This window comes from Eublepharis macularius, chromosome 9, assembly GCF_028583425.1.
Source record: "Eublepharis macularius isolate TG4126 chromosome 9, MPM_Emac_v1.0, whole genome shotgun sequence".
Taxonomy (NCBI): Eukaryota; Metazoa; Chordata; class Lepidosauria; order Squamata; family Eublepharidae; genus Eublepharis; species Eublepharis macularius.
The window spans coordinates 74,012,761-74,031,331 of NC_072798.1; the positions used below are offsets into that span (position 1 = coordinate 74,012,761).

An 18,571-nucleotide genomic window follows, 5' to 3' on the forward strand; every position below is an offset into this window, starting at 1 on the left:
TAATCTGGCTAAAATACACACAATGCTTTATGACTTGAAAAGAAGGCAAATACTTTTAATATTATCACTTTATTTTTAAATCTTAGCTGTGGCGTTTCATTAACAAGTTGTTCATAAACAACTACAGAGGCCTCTAGTGCTCTCTGATCATCTCACATCACAGAACACAATGACCAAACTTATTATCAAATTTCCTTTCGAAAAACATTTTTTTACCACTAGCTGTGCTGCTAACAGTGCAATCCTGTGCAGAGACACTCTGGTCCAAGCCTGTTGAAAGCATCATGCGTAGACCGGAGCAATTCTCTATAGGATCACACTTTAAATCACTGAGAAAAGAGAAAAAAACCCTTGTACTTTCTCTTACTTGATGCTGTGAACTCTACTAACTGCTTTAGGTTATACACACAACGGCTATCAAGAAGCATTGGATTAAATTATGCAAGGTAATGCTTTCATTTTCCAGTGGTGGTTATGTTAAAAAAACAGCATATTTGGCATTAAAATATTGAAATATCCTGACAGATAGTGTCTGATTCTTTCAGATCCATTTTTTTTTGTTTTTTAACTATCCTCCAATGTATAGCCAAGACCTGACAAAGATAATGGATCTCCATTTATCTGTGAAAGGCAGGCAAATTGAAGAAAGTGCATTCCCAGTTTGGATTGGAACACATGGAGGAAAAGCAAGGGGTTAGCCCTTTAACCCTCATGTAGTTATGGCAATCCAAAGCTCTTCTCCTTTATATATGCTGTTGTTAACATTTTAAAAGCAAAAAAAAGACATACTTTTTAAAAAATGTATATTCTTGCTTCAAACAATGAATGACAGTGAAGGGGAGCTAGCTTCAAATAGCAAAACCAACCAAGGGTTAGCTTCTTCTCCCTCTTGGGAAGACATACCATGTCTCAAGATTTGTATAGCACTTACACATACTAGCGAATTAGGTGGTAATCCACAGAGGTGATGTGTGTCTAGAGTGTGCATGTTCATAGTAAACAGTTTTACCAAAACATTGCAAAAACTTAAGCAATAAGCATCACAGTGTGTAGCAGGGAAAGAATAAATGTGTCTAATATACTACTAAAAGAGAACCTGTCTTTGGGAAATACTAGTAGGTGAATTCCTAGAGTGCAGCTCTTCAAGTATACTGTATATAAATTATATAACCTATGTGAGTCATTCCTTTCACAGTTTATTCCAAGACCAAATGAGGAATGCTTGCAAGAAACTTGTGTTCAATTTGAGTTACTGCAAAGAAAGAAAGAAAGAAAGAAAGAAAGAAAGAAAGAAAGAAAGAAAGAAAGAAAGAAAGAAAGAAAGAAAGAAAGAAAGAAAGAAAGAAAGAAAGAAAGAAAGAAAGAAAGAAAGAAAGAAAGAAAGAAAGAAAGAAAGAAAGAAAGAAAACCAATCTTAAAAGGAAACTGTGACTAGCAAACTCAACATCATAAACATATTGGTTAATCCATTATAAATTTTACTCAACAGCTTGTAATAAATATGTTTTAATTGACCAATTATAGCATGCTACTGACTTTGGGAAGCAGTAATAGCATTGTGGATGATGATGATTTTTTCAAGTGTCAAATACTGGTAACTTGGACTGAAAAAGACCTGGTATTTCTAGGTTGGGTTTGTTAATGTGATACTGCTTTCTGTGGTACTCTTCTGTACCTCTGGGTTATGGAATCTTGAAATGCACAACCAAGATGCTCATTTTCATATACAGAATGATCCTCCATCATACAGAAATGGAAAATGTAACAGAGAAACTTTTGACTGAATACCTGGAAAACAAGATACTTTGAAGAGGCTCTTGAAATGCTGGTTAATTCTGGTGTCCCTGACTCATCATCACTCCTTTTTATGCTCTTCCAAACTCTTCTTTATGATGTAATTGTGCACAGATGTATTACTGTAAATTCTTCTTCAGATAATCCTATGAATGTTTCGCTAATAACGCTGCTGTGAGGTCAGTGCTGGGTCAAATATTCAAGGGTGAACAATGTTACACTGTGTAAATTTAAAAGCACTTATCCATTGTGTACCTAGTAACCTTAGAATCAGAACGTAGTTGCTTCCCTGGGACTGCTGAAAAGGTTTTGTCTTGCACATTGACTAGAATGTGAGACATAATGGGAAATGATCCTTCCTAATCAAGCAAGAAATCTGGGACAGATCAAACAACATTTTCATCACATCTATAAATCAAAGTTGAATTGGTAACCTTCAAATGAAAAATTATTTTGACTGAAATCTTACCATCTTTGAACTATTCAGTAACTCAAATGCATATACAAACAAACGAATAATCTCAGGGCTATCAAATGCTGGATAAAAAATACTGAACCAAAAATCCATATTTTGACAATTATGGAAATTGTGGGGAAGGACTGGAAAAAGAATTCAATTACATAAAAGCTGGCTCCATAAACATGAGAAGTATACTATTAAAAATTATATATTATATAGCACTTCATGGTACTTATCATATGCATCCACAGTATCCCGAAATATGTTACAGAGAATATAGGAGAAATGGGCTTTGTCTAAAGGCACTAAGGTTCTGGGGCAGGTTAATTACAGTAATTTCAATGGGCTTAGATTGAATTACCTCTGCATAGGATTGCACTGTTAGTTACACTGCAAAACAACAATTTACATAATGACCAATTCCCTATTTGCAATTATCTTAGAGAATGTAGAAGACCTCTATAGTACAAAGATTCCACAAGGAATTAATAGCAATCCTGCTCTTAGGTTAAAAAATGCAAAATTTTAGGGATGCTACAAAGTTTGCCACAAACATGTTCAACAGTCCAATTTCCATGCTCAAAGGCATTGGGCAGACATGATCTGATCCCCTAGTCTGTTCAGTTCATGTTGAACAGCCACAGATGCCTGCCGGACAGGTTGCAGCTGGTTTTTGCAAAACTGCATGTGCAAAGATGCTGCCAATTCAAACTGATCAGCAGCCAGTAGGCTCCATAGTGACTACTTAGGCGATCACCAAAGGGTAGCATTTTATTAAAACACAGCCCTTATTAATGACCGATTTATATGATTTGTGACTGGTTTGTCTATTTAAACAATTGCATGCTGAATGGAGCAGTAACACAATAAGGACAGATTGGTAGTAGAACTTAATTGGGCTGTGTGAGAATGTAAATGTGCAAAAAGCCAATTGTGCTGTACTGAATGGTTAGGAAGGAACATAATAAAGCAACCAGCCAAGCCTCCATGAATGGGCTGACAGACAGTTGAACTGATCATTGAAAAATCAGCTCCTTGTTCATGACCTGCAAACAGGACATGAGACAAACTGGAGGGTGCTTGAGTGTCCCTACAAATAGCTGAACTTCAGTAAAGCAAACTTATACCTGCTATAAATATACTTTGTATGATATGACATGGGAATTTTAATAACTGAAAAAACAACACAAAGCCACACAAAATTCCTGTTATATAAATAACTATATAAAAACATTTTCCCTTTTTATCATTTGGATAGCGAGTGGCTCTCACTAGAGAAATCCTTGGATTTTGTGTGGACCAATATGGCTGTGCAACTTTTTTCTCACACAGGCTAATAACAGCTACCAAAGAAATTAAAGGTAAAGCTAGGGTTCTTGGGAACTATAGAAATAAAATGCAAGGGGTTGGATCCAGCAGTATTTTTCGCTGATTCCTCAATACTACTACAGATCCCCCAATTCACTCTGAACGCTGTTTTTGAGGGTCCCTGGTCCTTTGGGAGCAACATTTCAGGGAGCTCAGAGGGCTGGAGCAGGAATGTGGAGACAAAACTCCACCTTGTGATGGAAATACCTGTGATGGAAATACCACTAGTCCAATACAATGTGTGCACATGCGAATCAATGTCCAAGATTTTCAGTGCCTGAGGATAAAATTGCATATATGTTGTTACAAATAAATGTCCTGAATAAAACACCAAGATTTTGAAAAGTTACTATAAATTCATGAAACAATAAAAAGGGGGAACTTGCTGTGTAAAATGTTACATAACAAAACCACACAGAATAAGAACTACATAAGATCCATGCTGGATCAGACCAACAGTTCACATAGTCCATGATCTATTTCTCACAGTAGCAATCAGAAATCCTGGAGAGCCTTCATGCAAGGCGGGGGGGGGGGGGAGGGGGGCAGGCTCTATCCCCGTTCTTGCATTCAGAAGTATACTACCTCTGACCACGGAGGGCTAATGGTTATTGATGATCTATCTATGCTCTATGAATGTTTCTAATCCTATTTTACAGCCATCGGAACTAGAGGTCATCACTTTAATAAGAAAAAGAGCGCAAGACTGCTGTCTTTGAACAAGAGCCAGGAACATTGACCCTTCAAGTGATTAGAACTTCAGCGAACAACAGCAATAAAAAATACCAAGTCGGTTATCATTTTAGAAAGCAAACAATGAGCACTTATGCAAGCGTGTGGATATTTGTTTATTTAAAATATGTATAATCCCCACTCTTCATCAAAATCACCCTCAGGTGTTTCTGGTTTGGTTAATCCGTTGGTACATAAGCAACATATTTCTCACTTGTGAATCGAAGTGCTCAATGTCACTTTTCAGCAGAAATGTCCACAGAACGTGCCTCCTTAGCACAAAGGAATGTGTGATTGAAAAGAAAATATATCTGCTGCAAATGAAAATTTGTCAACTCTCCTCCACTAGTAAGAAACGTCATTTTGTATACCAGAGCGAAGTATTTATAGAATTAGAAGAGCCCTCAAAGAAATGGGGCAATTATTATCAACTATGATTATACTTAACTCTGATTAAAGTGCAGTTACAGGAATACTGTAGTGGATCTTATGTTTCAGTTGGAAATCTATTCCATTAGTAATGGTATACCAGAAGTATTTATAAAAACATTAATGAAACACAAATGTATGTTCAATTTAATTATCAAACCACTAATATACAAGCAAGGAAAAGCATTTAATAAAAGATGCATTTTTATTTCATTTACGACTGATTTTACAGAAAGACTTCCTCTTTCAGAAATGCTATCCATTCAATACAAACAATTATTCTGCAGTTCAAAACATTATAGCACATATTCCATTTCAGCAATAATGATGAACTTATATGGCTGAATTCCAATTTTCACAACTCAATATTAATTTTAAGATCTGCCACATTGCTGAAGTAAACTAGACCTCATTTCATATCTACAGAGGTATACAGGACTTCAAGCACTTTAGACTGCTTGGAAAGATGATATAGATGATATTTCAAATCAAGACACAATTGCTTCAGAATAACTTACATTCCCTTTAATGTGATTAAGTGAAATCTCTATTTGTGGTTGCATTTGAACAGATCTTTGATTAGTGGAGGTGTGCCATCAATTCCTTTTCCAGTCACTGGTCATTCATTCCCCACCATATACATAGAGGTCATACTTGCTCCTTCTGAAGAGGCTGTCTTTCCGGAGGGAGCTTAGGAGGCAATTTCTGCCAGCGTTCTGGAGGCCAGAGGATATGGGTAGCACGAGCATGCAAGAGTCCAAGGGAGACCTGAAACAGCAATCAAAACACAGATATAATGTGATGTAAGAAGAAATCGCTCAGAGACATGATATCATATGGCATTTTATTAAAAAATGTGAGCTAATTCCCACTGACAGATAGCATTGTATTGGCAATTGGGATTAACCTTTTCTCAAGGGGTGATTTTATTCCAGACAGTCTCTTACTTTCTTATCTAAAATAAAAAGAGGCATCTAAAATAACTTGAGAGAAATAACTTGGTGGAAAGTGACAGTGTTGAAGAAAACTAACTTCATACTGTTTCAAAGACTCGTGTCAAATCTTGAATGCATGACAAATCTAAAATGTTAACAATTCACTTTAGCATCCTCCTAAAACCCACATTATTTGGCCAAGGATTACCATTTGCTCAGCATGCAGCTGTCCCAAAATATTGCCAATTGTTGGCCAACTGGTACTAGCAGAGCAGGCTTGAGAAGAGCCATCAAGCAGCCTTAATTCATTCCAACATGGAGCAGGAACCTGGAGTTTACCAGATGCAAGACTGTTTATTAGAACTGCCATATTTTCATGACTATATTGAAATCTCTGAAAGATTCTAAGTCACATTGATTTATGCATTGAAATTTGTGAGTCAATTTATTGGGAAACAAAGCTAACTAGATTCAGTGATCATTTTTCAAGGTCTTTTTTCAAGAAAAACAAAATTCAACAAGGAAAACTAAAACTCTTAATTCAGATATTTAGGAGATTCATTGCTGGCTCACAAGAGTTGGTAGCCCCCAAGGATGCTGTGGGAGTACAAAGGAGTATAGCCATGGAACATGTGGAGGCATACTTTGTGCCATAATTTGAGAGAATTGTTTTTTGAGTTGCTGCTATCAAGCACATGGGCAATGTAGACAATTCTGATATGGAGGCACATTAGCCTTCCCATGCACTTCTGAAAAATTTATACGGGAGAAGCCAGTTTATGTGAAGCTATCCTCAGATGAGTAGGATCCAAATAACTGAACATAACTTAAGAAGAGCCCTGCTGGCTCAGACCAGTTGTCCATCTAGTCTGGCATCCTGTGTTACACAGTGGCCAACCAGTTACTACGGAGGAACGACAACATGGCATTGAGGTCAATGTCCTTCTCTGATGTTGTCTCCTGGCATTGGCATGAAGAGGTTTATTGCCTCTGAATGTGGAGGTTCTTAGTCCCCATGGAGTAGCCACTGATAGACCTGTCCTCCTTCAGTTGGGACAACTGCAACAAATCCTGCAACAAATCTAAAATTGGTCTCTCCATATAAAACAAAACAAAATATGAGAAATGTTAGACTTGTTTTCATCAAATTCCCATCACTCTTACTTTTCCAACATACAAAATTAAAAGCTAATACTATAACATTTTCTTGTGAAACAACTATTATCAGCAAATTTTCACTTCATTTTCCACAGGGGATGCATCTGTTACATTGCCTATAAAACCACAGTCAGAATTCATTCCAGTCAAATTATGTTACAGATGAAAGTATTTTATCTCCTGGCTCCATCCCGGTTTTGCATGTGCCAGTTAGATTACACATACTCTCTGGGCAGATTTGCCTGCAGATAATATAGATGGCACCACATGTATATATATAGGCTAAGAAACTTTCAATTCTTACTGATCCTATATTGAACTGCTAAATGACAGCATAAATATTTATTTTAGTAATACTTATCTAACTGTTGAAAGTATAACATTACAAAACTGTTTCATTTGTATATATTCAAAGATTTCAATAGATCAAGTACCGCTTCCAAATGCAGAATACAAGAACCCTACAGCCCATTCCCTCCTTTTGTAGGTACGCTGTCTTATAAAGTTTATTTAAGGCGTGCATAAACTAAGGTGAATTTCATGGAATTAAGTTAGTAGTCACTTTTTCTTCTGTTTCCTTTATAATCATAGCCAGAATACTGCTGTAAGATATCTGATGCGAGCTTAAATTAGTAGAACTTTTGCACATATGTCAACATGGCAGAAAAGTCCTATTTCCTTAAGGAGAAGTTGAGATAAATTTCACTCTTAGTGAAAAAAAACCACAAGGCAACCCTACTGAAGGTATGCAATGAATATCTGTTGTTTTGAAATATTGAGACAGGGGTCATCGACCTTTTATTTACTGAGAGCTATTTCTGAGTAATAAAAATTAACCTGTGTGTCTTCCTCCCCACACATTACCCCACATGTTTTGTTCTGTCTTAGAATACAGACTAAAAAAATCAAGCTATTAGCACGGGTGGGAGGGGGGAGGGGCGGAAATTGTTTGTTTTTTAAAAGCACCCTCAAACAGGTCTTTTTTCAATCATTCCCTGGGTCTTCTGGGGGTACACAGCTCCTCTATAGCAGCCGGGAAGCTACTGGTTGCTCACAAAGTACCTGTTGGAGATGCCTGCACTAAGGCAAGCATCATCTATTGACAGTTATATACAACAGTAGGGATGTGCGTTTCGGCATTCAGAATGCCGAAAGAATGCCGAAACAAAAGTGTTTCGGCTTCTTTCGGGGAATGCCGAAACGTTTCGGGGAATGCCGAAACGTTTCGGGTAGCCGAAAGAAAAAAGCCGAAACGTTTCGGGATTCTTTCGGCTTTCTTTCGGCTTTTCTATGGGAAAATGCCTCCGTCTTCCCGGACGTCTGGGGGAGGCATTTTCCCACCGAATAAGCCCAAAATTGGTGGGGACCTTCCTCTAACCCTTCTCTAACAACCACCCAAGTTTCAGACAGATTGGACTTTGGGGGGCCATGTTATGGCCCCCCAAAGCAGGTCCCCCCATCCTCCCATAAGAAAGCGAAGGAGCAGCATATTGTTAGCATGCTGCTGCTCATCTTTCTTCATTATTTCCTATGGGGAAAAAATGAAGAGGCAGGCTTCCTTTGCCAGGGGTGGCATTTTGCATGCAAAATGCCCCCTCACCCTCAGGGGCCCTTCTCCCACCCCTCCTCCCACCCCCCACCAAGGCTCAGCCTGCTCCCACTTGGGGGGGCCATTTCATGGCCTCCCCAAGTAGGTGCTCTAATCTCTACCACTGACAGCTGGGGGAGGCTTGTGTTGCCAGGGGTGGCATTTTGCATGCAAAATGCCCCCAAGCCCTCAGGGGCCCTTCTCCCACCCTTCCCCCCACCCCCCACCCAGGCTCAGACTGCTCCCACTTGGGGGGGGCCATTTCATGGCCTCCCCAAGTAGGTGCTCTTTTCTCTACCACTGACAGCTGGGGAAGGCTTGTCTTGCCAGGGGTGGCATTTTGCATGCAAAATGCCCCCCAGCCCTCTGGGGCCCTTCTCCCACCCTTCCTCCCACCCCCCACCAAGGCTCAGACTGCTCCCACTTAGGGGAGGCATTTCATGGCCTCCCCAAGTAGGTCCTCTCAGCCCCTAAAGTCCATCCCTTACAGCCCCACACAAACCCAATTCCCCCCCAGCTGCCACACACAGACCCAAATCCCCACATTAGCCCCTCACAGACCCAAATCCACCCCCACCTGCCCCACACCCATAACCCCAGGAACAGGCTGGCAAAGGCCAGCCCTCTCCCTTTGTTCCCTATGCTGGGAACTTCTAAACTCTCTTTCCCTGGGCAATTCTGCACAGCCCAGGGGTGCCACAATGGTGGGCACACTTCTGAGTGCCAGCTGGTCCCTGTGAAAGAGCACCTGAACCACAGACACCCTCCCTCAAATTCCCCCACCACCTACAGAGATGGCTGGCCGGCCAGCCCCATTGTTCCCTATGATGGGAACCAACTGCACAACAAAGAATAAAACAAGAACAACACAAAATAAAGTTTTAAATTTTTTTTTCTCCCTTCCAAAGTACAAGTAGGCAAAGCATTATGACACATTACACCAGCAGTCCCCCACACAGAAAAATTAAAACAAAACTCACTTAACATCAGAGAATCACAAAGCACGATTCCTGTCAAAAACACTTTATTTCTTGAACAGCTTTAGGTTACACAGCAGGGGGGAACACCAAAGGGCATGGCAGCACTATCTTACAAAAAAATAACACAACTCACTTAACATCAGAGAATCACAAAAACACAATTCCTGTCAAAAACACTTTATTTCTTGAACAGCTTTAGGTTACACAGTAGGAGGGCACAACAGGACATGATAGCAATGTACTACAAAAAATAATACAACCCACTTCACCGTTTTTGACAGCAATTGTGTTTGTGTGATTCTCTGATGTGAAGTGAGTTGTGTTATTTTTGTGTAGTACACTGCTTTCCTTTTCTGTGGTGCCTTCCTACTGTGTAACCTAAAGCAGTTACAGAAATAAAGTGCTTTTGACAGCAATTATTTGGGGTGATTCTTTAATGTGAAGTGAGTTGTGTTATTTTTGTGTAAGATACTGCTTCCATGCCCTTTGGTGTTCCCCCCCTGCTGTGTAGCCTAAAGCTGTTCAAGAAATAAAGTGTTTTTGACAGGAATTGTGCTTTTGTGATTCTCTGATGTTAAGTGAGTTGTGTTATTTTTGTGTAAGATAGTGCTGCCATGCCCTTTGGTGTTCTCCCCTGCTGTGTAACCTAAAGCTGTTCAAGAAATAAAGTGTTTTTGACAGGAATCGTGTTTTGTGATTCTCTGATGTTAAGTGAGTTTTGTTTTAATTTTTCTGTGTGGGGGACTGCTGGTGTAATGTGTCATAATGCTTTGCCTACTTGTACTTTGGAAGGGAGAAAATAATTTTTTTACAACTTTATTTTGTGTTGTTCTTGTTTTATTCTTTGTTGTGCAGTTGGTTCCCATCATAGGGAACAATGGGGCTGGCTGGCCAGCCATCTCTGTAGGTGGTGGGGGAATTTGAGGGAGGGTGTCTGTGGTTCAGGTGCTCTTTCACAGGGACCAGCTGGCACTCAGAAGTGTGCCCACCATTATGGCACCCCTGGGCTGTGCAGAATTGCCCAGGGAAAGAGAGTTTAGAAGTTCCCAGCATAGGGAACAAAGGGAGAGGGCTGGCCTTTGCCAGCCTGTTCCTGGGGTTATGGGTGTGGGGCAGGTGGGGGTGGATTTGGGTCTGTGAGGGGCTAATGTGGGGATTTGGGTCTGTGTGTGGCAGCTGGGGGGGAATTGGGTTTGTGTGGGGCTGTAAGGGGTGGACTTTAGGGGCTGAGAGGACCTACTTGGGGAGGCCATGAAATGCCCCCCCAAGTGGGAGCAGTCTGAGCCTTGGTGGGGGGTGGGAGGAAGGGTGGGAGAAGGGCCCCAGAGGGCTGGGGGGCATTTTGCATGCAAAATGCCACCCCTGGCAACACAAGCCTCCCCCAGCTGTCAGTGGTAGAGATGAGAGCAGAGCACCTACTTGGGGAGGCCATGAAATGGCCCCCCCCAAGTGGGAGCAGGCTGAGCCTTGGTGGGGGGTGGGAGGAGGGGTGGGAGAAGGGCCCCAGAGGGTTGGGGGGCATTTTGCATGCAAAATGCCACCCCTGGCAACACAAGCCTCCCCCAGCTGTCAGTGGTAGAGATTAGAGCACCTACTTGGGGAGGCCATGAAATGGCCCCTCCAAGTGGGAGCAGGCTGAGCCTTGGTGGGGGGTGGGAGGAGGGGTGGGAGAAGGGCCCCTGAGGGCTGGGGGGCATTTTGCATGCAAAATGCCACCCCTGGCAAAGGAAGCCTGCCTCTTCATTTTTTCCCCATAGGAAATAATGAAGAAAGATGAGCAGCAGCATGCTAACAATATGCTGCTCCTTCGCTTTCTTATGGGAGGATGGGGGGACCTGCTTTGGGGGGCCATAACATGGCCCCCCAAAGTCCAATCTGTCTGAAACTTGGGTGGTTGTTAGAGAAGGGTTAGAGGAAGGTCCCCACCAATTTTGGGCTTATTCGGTGGGAAAATGCCTCCTCCAGGCGTCCTGGAAGACGGAGGCATTTTCCCATAGAAAAGCCGAAAGAATGCCGAAATAATGCCGAAAGAATCCCGAAAGTCGAAAGCCGAAAGAGATTCTTGTTTCGGCTTTCGGCTTTAACGATAGAGAATCTTCTTTCGGCTTTCTACTTTCGGCTATAGCCGAAAATTTTTGGCTTGCACACCCCTATACAACAGTCAAGATTATACTCCCCCATTGCCACAGCCAAGTAAGTTTAGGTAAAGTGAATGATGAATAGGGGTGTGCAAGCCAAAAATTTTCGGCTATAGCCGAAAGTAGAAAGCCGAAAGAAGATTCTCTATCGTTAAAGCCGAAAGCCGAAACAAGAATCTCTTTCGGCTTTCGGCTTTCGGGATTCTTTCGGCATTATTTCGGCATTATTTCGGCTTTTTTCTATGGGAAAATGCCTCTGTCTTCCAGGACGCCTGGAGGAGGCATTTTCCCTCCAAATAAGCCCAAAATTGGTGGGGACCTTCCTCTAACCCTTCTCTAACAACCACCCAAGTTTCAGACAGATTGAACTTTGGGGGGCCATGTTATGGCCCCCCCAAAGCAGGTCCCCCCATCCTCCCATAAGAAAGCGAAGGAGCAGCATATTGTTAGCATGCTGCTGCTCATCTTTCTTCATTATTTCCTATGGGGGAAAAATGAAGAGGCAGGCTTCCTTTGCCAGGGGTGGTATTTTGCATGCAAAATGCCCCCTTACCCTCAGGGGCCCTTCTCCCACCCCTCCTCCCACCCCCCACCAAGGCTCAGCCTGCTCCCACTTGGGGGGGGCATTTCATGGCCTCCCCAAGTAGGTGCTCTAATCTCTACCACTGACAGCTGGGGGAGGCTTGTGTTGCCAGGGGTGGCATTTTGCATGCAAAATGCCCCCCAACCCTCTGGGGCCCTTCTCCCACCCCTCCTCCCACCCCCCACCAAGGCTCAGCCTGCTCCCACTTGGGGGGGCCATTTCATGGCCTCCCCAAGTAGGTGCTCTGCTCTCATCTCTACCACTGACAGCTGGGGGAGGCTTGTCTTGCCAGGGGTGGTATTTTGCATGCAAAATGCCCCCCAGCCCTCTGGGGCCCTTCTCCCACCCTTCCTCCCACCCCCCCACCAAGGCTCAGACTGCTCCCACTTGGGGGGGCCATTTCATGGCCTCCCCAAGTAGGTCCTCTCAGCCCCTAAAGTCCACCCCTTACAGCCCCACACAAACCCAATTCCCCCCAGCTGCCACACACAGACCCAAATCCCCACATTAGCCCCTCACAGACCCAAATCCACCCCCACCTGCCCCACACCCAAAACCCCAGGAACAGGCTGGCAAAGGCCAGCCCTCTCCCTTTGTTCCCTATGCTGGGAACTTCTAAACTCTCTTTCCCAGGGCAATTCTGCACAGCCCAGGGGTGCCACAATGGTGGGCACACTTCTGAGTGCCAGCTGGTCCCTGTGAAAGAGCACCTGAACCACAGACACCCTCCCTCAAATTCCCCCACCACCTACAGAGATGGCTGGCCAGCCAGCCCCATTGTTCCCTATGATGGGAACCAACTGCACAACAAAGAATAAAACAAGAACAACACAAAATAAAGTTTTAAATTTTTTTTTCTCCCTTCCAAAGTACAAGTAGGCAAAGCATTATGACACATTACACCAGCAGTCCCCCACACAGAAAAATAACACAACTCACTTAACATCAGAGAATCACAAAGCACGATTCCTGTCAAAAACACTTTATTTCTTGAACAGCTTTAGGCTACACAGCAGGGGGGGAACACCAAAGGGCATGGAAGCACTATCTTAAACAAAAATAACACAACTCACTTCACATTAAAGAATCACCCCAAAAAATTGCTGTCAAAAGCACTTTATTTCTGTAACTGCTTTAGGTTACACAGTAGGAAGGCACCACAGAGCAGGAAAGCAGTGTACTACACAAAAATAACACAACTCACTTCACATCAGAGAATCACACAAACACAATTGCTGTCAAAAACGGTGAAGTGGGTTGTATTATTTTTTGTAGTACATTGCTATCATGCCCTGTTGTGCCCTCCTACTGTGTAACCTAAAGCTGTTCAAGAAATAAAGTGTTTTTGCCAGGAATTGTGTTTTTGTGATTCTCTGATGTTAAGTGAGTTGTGTTATTTTTGTGTAAGATAGTGCTGCCATGCCCTTTGGTGTTCCCCCCTGCTGTGTAACCTAAAGCTGTTCAAGAAATAAAGTGTTTTTGACAGGAATTGTGCTTTGTGATTCTCTGATGTTAAGTGAGTTGTGTTATTTTTGTGTAAGATAGTGCTGCCATGCCCTTTGGTGTTCCCCCCTGCTGTGTAACCTAAAGCTGTTCAAGAAATAAAGTCTTTTTGACAGGAATCATGCTTTGTGATTCTCTGATGTTAAGTGAGTTGTGTTATTTTTCTGTGTGGGGGACTGCTGGTGTAATGTGTCATAATGCTTTGCCTACTTGTACTTTGGAAGGGAGAAAAAAAATTTAAAACTTTATTTTGTGTTGTTCTTGTTTTATTCTTTGTTGTGCAGTTGGTTCCCATCATAGGGAACAATGGGGCTGGCCGGCCAGCCATCTCTGTAGGTGGTGGGGGAATTTGAGGGAGGGTGTCTGTGGTTCAGGTGCTCTTTCACAGGGACCAGCTGGCACTCAGAAGTGTGCCCACCATTGTGGCACCCCTGGGCTGTGCAGAATTGCCCAGGGAAAGAGAGTTTAGAAGTTCCCAGCACAGGGAACAAAGGGAGAGGGCTGGCCTTTGCCAGCCTGTTCCTGGGGTTATGGGTGTGGGGCAGGTGGGGGTGGATTTGGGTCTGTGAGGGGCTAATGTGGGGATTTGGGTCTGTGTGTGGCAGCTGGGGGGGAATTGGGTTTGTGTGGGGCTGTAAGGGGTGGACTTTAGGGGCTGAGAGGACCTACTTGGGGACGCCATGAAATGCCCCCCCCAAGTGGGAGCAGTCTGAGCCTTGGTGGGGGGTGGGAGGAAGGGTGGGAGAAGGGCCCCAGAGGGCTGGGGGGCATTTTGCATGCAAAATGCCACCCCTGGCAAGACAAGCCTTCCCCAGCTGTCAGTGGTAGAGAAAAGAGCACCTACTTGGGGAGGCCATGAAATGGCCCCCCCAAGTGGGAGCAGGCTGAGCCTTGGTGGGGGGTGGGAGGAGGGGTGGGAGAAGGGCCCCTGAGGGTGAGGGGGCATTTTGCATGCAAAATGCCACCCCTGGCAAAGGAAGCCTGCTTCTTCATTTTTCCCCCATAGGAAATAATGAAGAAGATGAGTAGCAGCATGCTAACAATATGCTGCTCCTTCGCTTTCTTATGGGAGGATGGGGGACCTGCTTTGGGGGGCCATAACATGGCCCCCCAAAGTCCAATCTGTCTGAAACTTGGGTGGTTGTTAGAGAAGGGTTAGAGGAAGGTCCCCACCAATTTTGGGCTTATTCGGTGGGAAAATGCCTCGCCCAGACGTCCGGGAAGACGGAGGCATTTTCCCATTGAAAAGCCGAAAGAAAACCGAAAGAATCCCGAAACGTTTCGGCTTTTTTCTTTCGGCTACCCGAAACGTTTCGGCATTCCCCGAAACGTTTCGGCATTCCCCAAAAGAAGCCAAAACACTTTTGTTTCGGCATTCTTTCGGCATTCTGAATGCCGAAACGCACATCCCTAATGATGAAGTTTTGGTCAAGAGGTTCAGAGTAGTGGCCAAATCTACAACAATTTCAACTTCAGGCCCAGATTACATTGGCAAACAGTTGGAGAACATTCAGCAACAGAACTCTCAATCCCAATTATTTCTAGTGCATACAGAAATGGAGACACCCATTGCTACATGAAATTGTTCAACTAAAAAGAAAGTGTTAGTGTTCAGAACACAGTTACGATAAAATTATTTTTAAAATATGTTTCCCACATATTCATGATTTAGGCCTAACTGCCAAAAGCTTCTTATCATTTCAGTCAGAATATGAGAAATCCGGTTTTAAAAGGTTTGAATGTATGTACCTGATATGGATATTGTCTGGGCATTTATTATGGATATTAATTGGCCAGAGCATCTTTGAGGGCCATTTTGCATCTTGATTAAGAGGTCATGCTGTAAAGCTGAGTATTACATGATTTTAGATGGAAGTTCCTGATGATCCTCTCTCTAACATCACCCAACGCTCATTGGCTGCCCTGGAGGCATCCTGGGGAGGCTCCCCCCACAGGCCTCAGAATGGGTGACTGCAAAGCCACATCTAGCTTCCTCCCTGGTCCACTCCTACAGCCTCTTGTAGGCCTCTGGTCTCTCCTCCTTTTCCCTATCTAACAATTCCGGCCCTCCTGTCAGGAAGGCAAGGAGAGCTGTCTTTGGCTGGCTGGCCGCCTGTCAGTCACTGCAACAACCACCCCTGAGGAGATGTTGCTGACTGGTATGGGGCAGAAGTCTCTTTCTAGACCTGCCCCAGCTTCCCCAGCCCACCCTGGCTGGGTTCCCACCTCCCTCCTGAGTCCATCCCTAGGGGTTATTCCCTTACTTTCCCTGTTGGCTTGTCTCCACGCTGCAGGACAGGCTGTACAGCAAGCTGAACTGGTGTGGTTATCAGGTAGGTGCTAGTGGATGAGTCACTGTAGGTGTGGCCAGGGGAGGCTGGGTTTCAACTGCAACTACTTCAAGTTTCTTCCCCAGCTCAGCCATGCCCAGCTCTTCTCCTCCAAGCCTGGTGCTGCTTTCTCCTTCTCTCCTACAGGTAAGCCGGGCCAGGGAGATACTATTTCTTTCTTCAGCCACTAGAAGGGGTTTGCAATCACTAGTGGTGGGAAAGCTGTCCTCAGCTCAGGTGGCGACCACACAGCAAGTCCAAGCTGGGCATCAACCCCAACATGATGGCTCTCTGCAGTTTCCAAGGACTGCATGGATACTTGAAGACATTTGTCTCATTATAAGTTCACATCTACATAATACTATTTTTAGTCATGGTAAAACGCTACACATTAAAGCTTCAGAGTCTCTCTATGCAAGACATCTTACACAGGGACACTCAAGTGAAAGATCTTACACTTGTTCTCCCATTGTGGATACACATGCACTGTTAGGGAGACAGAGTACGCTTGAATATAAGATCACACAGAAAGAAAGTCACTTGACTGTCCCCATGTAAGATGTCTTGTGTTGAAAGACTCTCAGTTATTTTATCATTCTTCATTATTATGGAGGTCTACAAAAGTGAAAAGCTTAAAATTCTATGCTAATGGACATCAACTACCCCCCTAGGAATAAAATTAGCTAATTCTCATGATGATTTAATTTCCCAGGAATCATGAGCATGCATCCAGTCTCTCTTCTTCAGAATCTAATCACTGAAGTTGAAGTGGTCTGTACCTAATTTAATATTTTTAGCTTGATTAAACAGGTGCTGAATTCCTTGAATATAATTTGGTTTGTTAACAATGCATACTAGATCATTTTGGTTGCCTAATGTATACTGTGGTTTGGATTCTACTGTAAAAGTGGATTTATGTCAGCCTCCCCACCCTCACCCTCCAACTTCAGCCCAAAATTGTCCCTGAAATGCTGCTTCTGTGACACAGACAAGGGAAGTCTATAGTGGAAAGTGGGAATATTATCATCCCTTCCATTAATTGCACATAGAGCTATGTTCACATTTGAGGCTGATCAACGCTGCAACTCTAAACATTTTCACTAGAGATGGGCATGAACCGGAAAAAACCAAACCATGCGATTCATGATTCGTCGCATTTCACGAACCACAAACTTTCACGAACCTGCCCTGGTTCACAAACCGGTTTGTTTGGTTTGTGAAAACGTCACATCCAGGTCAGCAAACTGTCACTTTTGGGTCAGCAGAAGGTTACTTCTGAGCCAGCAGAAGACCACTTCTGGGTCAGCAGATGGTCTGCAGGAAGTCCATCCCCTGTTGCCTAGGAAAGCGATTGATTGGCACCAAGCTGTCTGCAGTGATGAACCAAAAAACGAACCAAACGAACTGGCCTAAAGTTTGTGGCAGTTCATCAGAAATGGGCTCTGACAAACCACTGGTTTGCGAACCACGAACTGGCCCGCTTTGTCATGAACTTTGGTTTGTATATCGGTCCGTGCCCATCTTTAATTTTCACTAATTTATGTGCCTAAAATGATCCCAAATGATCCATTTTTAAGACAGCAGCTGCATTCAGATGTAACAGATAATCATGGTGTGTCATGACAGGAATGAGCACTGTCCTGAAGCTCAGTTGTTACCCTCATGCACAAGCTGAAAATGGAATTCTTCCATATTCCCAATGAATTATAGTTGGCAAGTCATCCAAACTGGCTAAAATGAGAAATTATAGCCTGTTCTTTTGCCCACAAACTAAGATTCCAAACTGCGATTTAATTAGGGTTGCCAACCTCCAGGTAGAGTTTGGAGATCTCCTGGAATTACAATGGAATTACAGATCTCATGGAGAAAATGGCTATTTGGAGGGTGGATTCTATGGCATTATACCCCCTGAGGTCCCTCCCCTTCTGAAACCCTGCCCTCTCCAGGCTCCACTCTCAAATCTCCAGGAATTTTCCCAACCCAATGTTGACAACCCTAGATTTAATGCTGGTTTGTATTCAAGAGTACACACAACAGTTTGTCACTTCATCTTATTCATCTGACAAACCATGGTGTCTGAATGTGTTATGTTAATTCAATGGTCTGCATGCTCTGTCCAAAGTCAGTGAGAACTTTCTACTGGGTGATATAGACGTCTGATCAACTATTTGTAAATGTATTATGTACAATTTAAAAAGTAAGTTTATCCTTGCAAAATAATAGCACATAAACCACATAGACTCCACCAAATATAAACTACCTACATACATAGGGTACAGAGAAATATAAAAAACAGAGCCACCCCAACAAAAAATCAGCCTGATGTAAGAATATACTGGAAAGTTTAAGACAACTGAATGCATGATCCTAAAATGAGCTAAGGCTCTGACTGCAGCAATAACCCAAAAAAGTGTAGATGAAAACCTGCTGGGTCAAATTAGATTGCTTGTCTTTTAGAAAGGCTATTACAATGGATTATGATACTCAGTTGTCAGTGCAAAACTGTTTTATACAGAATTATCTGCCTATATCGCTCTCTTTAAAAATAGTCTGTAGTTTAACTAATGGTAAGC

General features: G+C 43.2%; 1 protein-coding gene across 2 annotated transcripts in view; it reads right to left on the reverse strand.

The window, feature by feature from the left end:
• Nucleotides 1–4,992: 4,992 nt before the first annotated feature.
• IMMP2L (inner mitochondrial membrane peptidase subunit 2) overlaps nt 4,993–18,571 on the reverse strand; it is a 665,729-nt gene continuing 652,150 nt past the window's right edge. For both annotated transcript variants that reach the window (XM_054989415.1, XM_054989414.1), the window contains exon 6: nt 4,993–5,551. In XM_054989415.1, the coding sequence (XP_054845390.1) occupies nt 5,432–5,551 (120 nt within the window). In that variant the 3' untranslated portion in view covers nt 4,993–5,431. The remainder of the gene's footprint in view (nt 5,552–18,571) is intronic.